Below are 9,265 nucleotides of genomic sequence, written 5' to 3' on the forward strand. Positions count from 1 at the left end.
ACTCACCGTTCTGACTTTATTCCTTGACTGCAAATACTGAAAAGCAGGATCAACCAGGCTGATTCATTTCACAGAAATCCCTTCACTTTCCTGCACATCTGGGACGGTCACTTTCCTTCTAGGAGGGCAAGAGCATTACTTCTCTTTTTTCTTTGTTGGATTTTCTAGCGCCTCCAATTTGGACGAACAGAACTTGGCAGAGGACCAAGGGGATCCTTCCTGTCTCTTGGGGACTTCCTTAGAACACACATGGATGAGCAAGACTCAGCTGGCCCTGAAGCAGGAAGAGGCCCGGAAAAGGGGAGCAGTGGGGGATTCTGGGAAAGCTCTGTACAGAAGATCCTGGGAGAGGAACACACCCTTCGCTCAGAGGCGCAGAGCCGGCAGTTCAGCTGGTTCTGCTACCTGCAAGTCAAAGGACCCCGTGAGGTTTGCAGCCGACTCCACCACTTCTGCCACCAGTGGCTGAAGCCAGAAAGGCACACAAAAGCTGAGATGCTGGACCTGGTGATTTTGGAGCAGTTCCTGGCTGTCCTTCCAGCGGAGATGGAGAGCTGGGTGAGGGAATGCGGAGCAGAGACCAGTTCCCAGGCAGTGGCCCTGGCCGAAGGTTTCCTCCTGAGTCAGGCAGAGGAGAGGAAGCAGGCGGAGAAGCAGGTGAGAGAGACTCTCCTCTGGATGCTCCCAAGGGGCTCCAAACAGGAGGGAGAATAAACCCAAATCCCATCTTTTTTAAGGAATGACATTGGATACCGCTCAGGTTTTTGTCCCAGCCATTCCTTTTCTCACCCATCTCCACATTCTCTATTACAAATTCTTGTTGCTCTTTCAGGAAAAGGTTCTGTTGGCAGAAACGGGTCCTGATTCCTCTGAGGCAGAGAGGACTTCATTGGACACCAGAGAGAAGTCGCTGGGTAAGGAGGAAGGAGTTTCTTCTCAGTCTGACCACATCCTGTTATTCTCAAACTACTCTGGGTTCTTTCAGTGTTTTGGGGAAGACACTTGGGGACAAGAATCCAAATAAAAGGAGATGTATTTTAACATAATATGAAATGGGGACAAACTCCCGAATGCACCTCTGAGAGAAGCATCCTGCACTCCTGTCTCCCCACTTCGCTTTGTCTCTCGCAGGTGAAAGAAGGATGCCGGCAAGACCTCCTCCTCCATCTCTTCATCCTGGTGGAGGGGAAGCAGCGGCTGAGGAACCGGATCAGGTGAGGGGAAGGAGCCTTGGGGGGAAAGGGGCTGGGGGGTGGGGAGACAGGGCATTTCTGAGACAGAACAAGTTTCTCTGCTCCTCTTTGCTTCTGTCACAGCAGCTCTTCAGAAAATGCCATCCCATAATGTTTTATCTGCCGAGAATAAGGAACAGTTACCTCACCTGAGCTAGCCTTCTGAATGACACTAGTGTTATTTCTCAGTTCTTGCAGTTTTATTTTTATATGTCTCACGGGACACTAAAATCGGCTTCTCAGCAGTTAGCAAGCCATCTAATACGGTGGCGCTGATCCACTGCTTAAAGGCCTGACTGCGTCTGTTCTGAATGCAGGGCAGCAGGGAATCAAGGACCTGAGGCAAGTCAGGACCCTTGGGAACAACAACAACAATGCGAGGGATAACGCATCGAAGAACTCGGACTTATCCGATGTTTTGCATGGGATCCCCTCCAACCCTGGGCTGAAGTCAGTGGACAAGTGAGGGGAGCCCAGCTGTGAACTTGGGTGGCCAGACAGAACATGACTCCCTCGCTCCAGCAAGAGGAGGTGCTGCTGTGGCAGCAGAGGAATGGATCTCAACGTCCACGGGTGGACGCAAAAATCATTTTTGAGGCCTCAAATTTCAAAGGTCATCATGCACAATTGGCCAGATGCTTGCTCTGACCTTGAGGGACTCAAATAACATACACTTCAAGCAGCGTCATTGTGCCCTGGTTTTACAACGGGACCCAAGTTGTGATGGATGTGTCTCCATTTAGCTCCTTACGGGAGCTCTATCTGTAGGGCTATGTAGGCTCTTAGCCACGAGATTAAGCAAGAACAGAAATGTAGCAATTATAACTGGTATTAAAAGCAAAGCAGGAGAAAGCTGTACCCCCAATAAACAAATCAAGTAATTTTCCTCTTGTTTGTACAAAATCGTCCCCTTCAGAAATAAGAATAAAAAATTAAGCACAGCCAGAATACCAACTGTATAAGAAACGGAGGCAAAATTCATGGAAGGGGCAATTACAGAACAAAAAAGAAGAATAAATAATTGAAAAAATGGACAAAAGTGCCATATAAACCTAGATCAGCAACAACCAGCGAAAGAGCCCTTAAAATTAGGCACGGTTGGTACTTCACACCTAGATGCCTAGCCTATATACTGTAAACCCAAAAAGTTTTCCCATGTGTTGGAGAGGGTGTACCAGTATGACGTACCGACACCCTTTTTTGAGTGGGAGCTTGCTGGAACTGAGTTATGGAACCTTTCAGGTGGGCACCTCTGCCATTATAAGAGCGCACTCTGGCCCTCGTCACGATGTTCCGTTGCGCCAGAAGCAGTTTAGTCATGCTGGCCACATGTTCCAGAAAGCTGTCTGTGGACAAACACCAGCTCCCTCGGCCTGAAAAATGAGATGAGTGCCACAACCCCACAATCGCCTTTGCCTGGACTTAAACGTCCAGGGGTCATTTGCCTTTTTTGCCTTTATAAGAGAACAAAGGAGATGTTCCTGTTAAGTTTTGACTCCTCCTTTCCTGAAAAATAGCACTGCCAACACATGTGGTGGGTGTGTCCAAAAATAGATGAGTTCTGGCAAAAGGTTTTTGCAAAGATCTCTTTGATCACAAGACAGACAGAACCTGTGACCCCAGGACTGGCTCTGCCTAACCTGTACAGTCAGGAAACAAAGAATTCATAACTCATCTGGTAACCATGGCAAGAATGACCATTGCCTGAACATGGAATACATTGCAAATATGGACCTTTTTCTTTCCTTTTAGGGTCTAGTGTGCTTTGAAGATGTCACTGTTTGTTTCACGGCTGAGGAGTGGGCGTTGCTGGATCCTGCCCAGAGAGCTCTGCATAAGGAGGTTACAGAGGAGAATCGTGGTATCCTGGCCTCTCTCGGTAAGGCTCCTAGTTGGATCCTGAGATCTGTTCTGAAATTCCATACATATATCTCTATTGTGATGGAGCTCAATAGCGCTGCCTTCAGCAGCTGGGCTTCCAACACCTCCACAAGTCACCTTGAATGGAGGACTGTTTGGTCTGGGAATGTACTTCCTCCAATTACGCCTTTCTAAACAGAGATCTTAATTGTCAGGGGTCCCTTTACCTTTACCAGAGATCAGGCTGCTCTGAACTGCCCAAACCTTTTAAAAGGAGGCTTCATTCTTCTAAAAGGTAAAGGGAGCCATTTTACTTGCCAGTCGTCTTTTGTTGGTACTTTTTCTTTCCATCTTTGGGCGTATACCATTCAGGCAGCTGTGGTAGCATACATATACAGGTTTTTTCCTGATATTTGGGTACCTTCCTCCCATTATACCTGAAAGGGAAGCTTCCGGTTTTTTAACAAAGATTATTTTCAGCATTTTTTTCAACTTGTTATGAATCATTTCCCTGAAGACTTTTACTATCTTACACAAACACAACATGTGAAAAATGTACCTTCCTTCCCTTGACATTCCCAGCAGGCATTTGATTTGGTCTTGTACATTTTAGCTAAGTTACTAGGAATCAAATGCCATCTATACATCATTTTCCTATAGTGTTCTTTGAACTCATAACATGCTGTAAATTTCAATTCTCCATTCCACAATCTGTCCCAAGCTGCCATTTCAATGTTATATCATATATCCATTGCTGAATGTATCATCAGAAATTTGACCTGTTTGTCTTTCTGGGTCACCTTCAATGGTAGCCCCACATAGAGCGCATGGCAGTAGTCTAAGCGAGAGATAACGAGAGCATGCACTGCTTTGGTGAGAATATCAGCGGGCAGGTAGGGTCTCAGCTTGCGTGCCAGATGGAGCTGATAAACAGCTGCCCTGGACACAGAACTGACCTGCACCTCCATGGAAAGCTGAGAGTCCAAAATGACTCCCAGGCTGCACATCTGGTCCTTCAGGGGCACAGTTACCCCATTCAGGACCAGGGAGTCCACACCAGCCTGCCTCCTGTCCCCCAACAGTACTTCTGTCTTGTCAGAATTCAACCTCAATCAGCTAGCCGCCCTCCATCCTCCAACCACCTCCAGAGACACTCATACAGGACCTTCACCGCCCTCACTGGTTCCGATTTGAAAGAGAGGTAGAGCTGGGTATCATCTGCGTACTGATGAACACCCAGCCCAAACCCCCTGATGATCTCTCCCATCGGCTGCATGTAGATGTTGAAAATCCATATCTCTCTTTGTTGCAGGTGGTGATGAATTAGAAATTAAGAACCAGCGAATCCATGACAAAATCCACACAGTGGAGAACCCCTATCAATATGTGGAGTGTGGAGAGAGCTCTCATTCCTCATCCCATCCAAGAATTCCCACTGGGAAGAAAAAGCATCAGTGCTTGGAATGTGGGAATAGCTTCCGTCAGAGGGCCCATCTCACGGCCCATCAAATGAGTCATAAAGGAGAGAAACCTTATCAGTGCTTGGAATGTGGGAAGAGCTTCAGTAAGAAGGCCTATGTCACTTCCCATCAAAGAATTCATACAAGGGAGAAACCCTACCAGTGCTTGCACTGTGGGAAGAGCTTCAATCAGAGGTCCCATCTCACTATCCATGAGAGAATTCATACAAGGGAGAAACCATATCAGTGCTTGGAATGTGGAAAGCGCTTCAGTCAGAGGTCCCATCTGACTACCCATCAAATAATTCATACAGGGGAGAAACCGTTTCAGTGCTTGGAATGTGGGAAGAGCTTCAGTTCAAAGGCCTATGTCACTTCCCATCAAAAAATCCATACAAGGGAGAAACCCTATCAGTGCTTGCATTGTGGGAAGATTCACTCAGAAAGGAAGTCTCACTTCCCATCAAAGAACTCATACCTGGGAGAGAGACCGTATAAATGCTTGGAATGCGGAGAGTGTTTTAGTCAGGAGTCCTTTCTCACGTCTCATCAAAGATCTCACAGCAGGGAGAATCAGATTCCCCTTGAATCATTGAATTGTTGCATTGGATTGGATGGTGAGAGTCATCTTCTCCAAGCCCCTGCTATGAAGGATATTCAACAAAAGAATTCATGACAGATGGCCACCCAACCTTTGCTTGAAATCCTTCAATTCAAGAAGAGTCCACCACCACCTGAACTTCTTTGTTCTACAGTCAAACAGTTCTTGCTGTCAGAAAGTTCTTCCTGATGTTTCATGAGATTCCCCTACTTGTATCTTGAATTCATTAGTGTGTCCTTCCACCGGAACAGAAAAAAGCAAGTTCGCTCACTCTTCCATGGCACAGCCCTTTCGATGTTGGAAGATGTCTATCACATCTCCTTCTCCATCTCCATAATAAACATCCCAGCTCCCTCAACCATTTCTCCAAAGTCTTGGTTTCCAGAGCCATGATCCCCTTGGTCTCCCTCCTCTGCACCCATTCCAGCTTGTCAGGGATGAAGCAGATCCAGAACTCTGGTTCAAAAGGTTTGGCCCCAGAAGCATCAAAGCCATTATGGAGACAAAATGTGTGCAACACAACATTCCTGCATTGCAGGGGTTGGACTGGAAGACCCTTGGGGTTCCTTCCAACTGCATGATTCTATGATTGTATGTTGATGCAGCCTAGAATAGCATTAGTTGGGGGGTTTTGCTGCTGCATCTCACTGTTGACTCAATACAAGCTTGTGGTCTACTAAGAGGCCTTGATCCTTTTCCAATACAGTGGTACCTTGGGTTAATAACTTAATTCGTTCCGGAGGTCTGTTCTTAACCTGAAACTGTTCTTAACCTGAGGTACCACTTTAGCTAATGGGGCCTCCACTGCTGCCGCCGCACGGTTTCTGTTCTCATCCTGAAGCAAGGTTCTTAACGCGAGGTAATATTTCTGGGTAAGCGGAGTCTGTAACCTGAAGCGCCTGTAATTCAAGGTACGACTGTATATGCATGTTATTCCTGCCTATGTGCAGAACCTGATATTTGTCCTTACTGAAATTCATTTCTTGCATTCAAATACCCCCCTTTCCCCCATTGTTCTCCCCCTCTTCCCCCCCTTCCTCCCAAGGTTCTCACAATAACCCTGTGAGGTTGGTCAGGATGTGAAGCAGTGCCTGGCCCCCAAGGACACCTGGTGAGCCTCATGGCCAAGTAGGAATTTGAACCCAGGTCTGCCAAGTCATACTCTGACACTAACCACTATACCACTCTAGCTTTGTCATGAGACTCTCAGAAATCGTGCCTTTGTGCGCTTCTGCTTCACGTTTAGGCGCAGTATTCCGGTCCTTGTTTTTAAAGTTGTGTACACATGTATCAAAACAATAATATAATAGTGCATTTAAGGTACTGTTAGCTAGGGGGGCAGAAAGGGTGAGTAACCATCTACAGTGGTACCTTGGTTCTCAAACTTTATCCATTCTGGAATGTCAGGGAACTGCCATCGGAGCCAGAGGGAGAGGGAGGGCTCCAGAGGGATTCCGAAGAGCGTCCTGGGAGGGAGAGAAGCAGCACATCTTCTGGGGAAGGAAATCAGCGTAACACCAGTGGAGAAGGGGGCAGATGGGGGAATCGGCGAGGTGGCTCCAAGACTCCTCGCCGGGAACCAGTGGGGAGAGCACGGGTCCTCCGATGCCCACACCCTCCCTGCGCAGAAGGCTTCCACGCAGAGAAAGTAGGCGGAGACTAGGCGTCAAAGAGCTTCTTTGCTGGAAGAAGTTCAAGAAATGCCCACTAACGGATTCTGCCAGCGATTGAGACAGCCACGGGCGCGTGGCTGTCCAGACAGAAAGGGTTTATTCAGGCAACCAGCCAAGGGTGGCGTTGATTTACACACAAGCAACCCCTAGAACGGACGTGGGTGGCGCTGTGGGTAAAACCTCAGCGCCTAGGACTTGCCGATCGCATGGTCGGCGGTTCGAATCCCCGCGGCGGGGTGAGCTCCCATCGTTCGGTGCCAGCTCCTGCCCACCTAGCAGTTTGAAAGCACCCCTAAGTGCAAGTAGATAAATAGGTACCGCTTTATAGCGGGAAGGTAAATGGTGTTTCCGTGAGCTGCTCTGGTGCCGGTTCGCCGGAGCAGCTTCGTCACGCTGGCCACGTGACCCGGAAGTGTCTGCGGACAGCGCTGGCTCCCGGCCTCTAGAGTGAGATGAGTGCACAACCCTAGAGTCTGTCAAGACTGGCCCGTACGGGCAGGGGTACCTTTACCTTTTACCTTTAACCCCTAGAACCATTACATGGAAGTCCGTTCCCAAACCAAAGCGTTCCAAAACCAAGCTGCGCTTTCCCATAGAAAGATAGATAGATATCTTTATTGTTATTGTCTCATGTAGAACAATGAAATTGAAAAACTACATAAAACTACATAAAACTACAGCTCCCAAACCACACACACAGACCATAAGTTAGTACGCTCTCCACAGTGGCAAATGGTAAAATGCCATCAACAGGTCCTTTGAGAGATTGTTTTTCCGGAGGATTCTCAGAAAATATAACCTCTGCTGTGCTCTCTTCACCAGGTCTTTGCTGTTTTCTCCCCAGGTTAGGTCGTTTCTCAGCTCCATTCCCAGAAATCGAAACACTGAGACCTGTTCCACGCACTTCCCCTCAATAATAAGTGGCTGAATATTCAATTTACATTTCCTAAAGTCCACAATGATCTCTTTTGTTTTCTTTAAGTTAAGGAGTAAGTTATTTTTCCTGCGCTACTCCCCCAACTGCTCAACTTCCTTCCTATAGGCCGCCTCCCCCTCTCCAGCCGTGATTAAACCAACCAGCGTTGTATCATCTGTGAACTTAATGATCTTATTACAGGGGTAATTGGGGGCACAGTCAGCTGTATAGAGTGTATATAAAAGCGGGCTCAACACGCACCCCTGCGGCGTCCCCGTATTCGTGATGAGATCCGCAGAGACGTGGGAACCCAACCTGACCCTTTGGGAACTGTTTGATAGAAAGTCTAATATCCACCTGCACAAACATGGTGGAAGTCCCAGGTCTAATAATTTGGGCACCAATCTATGCGGAAGAATAGTATTAAATGCAGAACTAAAGTCTACAAATAACAGTCTCGCGTAGTTCCCTTGCTTCTCCAAATGAGTCAGGACAGCATGTAAAGCCATTGCCACAGCATCCTCTGTGGATCTCTTTGCCTTGTACGCAAACTGGTAAGGGTCAAGTCCCACCGGCAGACAAGATAAGATGCGCTTCCTCACCAGTTTTTCGAAACATTTCTTTATAATGGGTGTCAACGCCACAGGGCGAAAATCATTCAGACTGTCTATCTTTGATGTTTTTGGCAGGGGTATAATGGTAGCGGATTTCAGACAGGGTGGAACAGTGGCTTGGGCCAGAGACTGGTTAAAAATCTTCGTAAAGATTCCTGCCAGTTGGTCCGAACAATCTCTTAGCACCCTGCCAGCCACCCCATCCAGGCCCATAGCCTTCCTCGTGTTTACCTCCTTTAATATTCACCTCACTTCTCCCTCTTCCACCCTGGCAGCAGTTCCAGTAGGTAGTGACGCCAATAGCTCTGGCATCCATGTTGGAGTCACTGCTGGTGTCATCTCAAATCGGGCAAAGAAGGTATTCAACTCTCCCACCAAGGAAGCAGTACTCTCTACCGCTGATGAATTCCTTGATTTATAACCAGTCAGATGTTGGACTCCCTGCCACATGCAAAATGGATTAATCTGTTGCAGACTTTAAACCCACCCCCCAAACAGCAATTTAACATGAATTTTCCTACTAGCGAGACCATTGATCCATAAAATGAAAGCAATAAATCATGTACTGCAGTCACACAATCAATCAGTAACTGAACTGGGTTCCACAAAGACACACACACAAAAAAGAGCCGCAAAAATAAATAGCAAAAAAAGAACAGACCTCAGCATAACACTCAAAACGAAAGTTTGGCACTGAAAATGGAAGTGGGGCACTCAAACCAGAAGCGTAACACTCGAAACAGAGCATGTTTGGCTTCTGAAAAATGTTCACAAACCAGAACACTTCCTTCCTTGTGGGTTCCAAGTTGTTTGAGGACCAAGGTGTTTGAGAACCAAGGTGCCACTGTATGTCCTTTCAAATGTTTTTTGTGGGAAGGTGGTTATTCTTTTGTATTGATTCTTGCTTTT

At 47.2% G+C, this 9,265-nt stretch overlaps 2 protein-coding genes across 2 annotated transcripts in view; one reads left to right on the forward strand and one right to left on the reverse strand.

The window, feature by feature from the left end:
• ARRB2 (arrestin beta 2) overlaps positions 1–9,265 on the reverse strand; it is a 233,660-nt gene that overhangs the window by 143,629 nt on the left and 80,766 nt on the right. The window lies entirely within an intron of this gene.
• The window catches only part of LOC144325238 (uncharacterized), a 74,463-nt gene that overhangs the window by 2,404 nt on the left and 62,794 nt on the right, over positions 1–9,265 (forward strand). Inside the window, 1 exon segment of the mRNA XM_077917864.1 lies at positions 169–657. Coding sequence (XP_077773990.1) covers positions 250–657 — 408 coding nt within the window. The 5' untranslated portion in view covers positions 169–249.

The sequence above is a fragment of the Podarcis muralis genome, chromosome 13 (assembly GCF_964188315.1).
Source record: "Podarcis muralis chromosome 13, rPodMur119.hap1.1, whole genome shotgun sequence".
Classification (NCBI taxonomy): Eukaryota; Metazoa; Chordata; class Lepidosauria; order Squamata; family Lacertidae; genus Podarcis; species Podarcis muralis.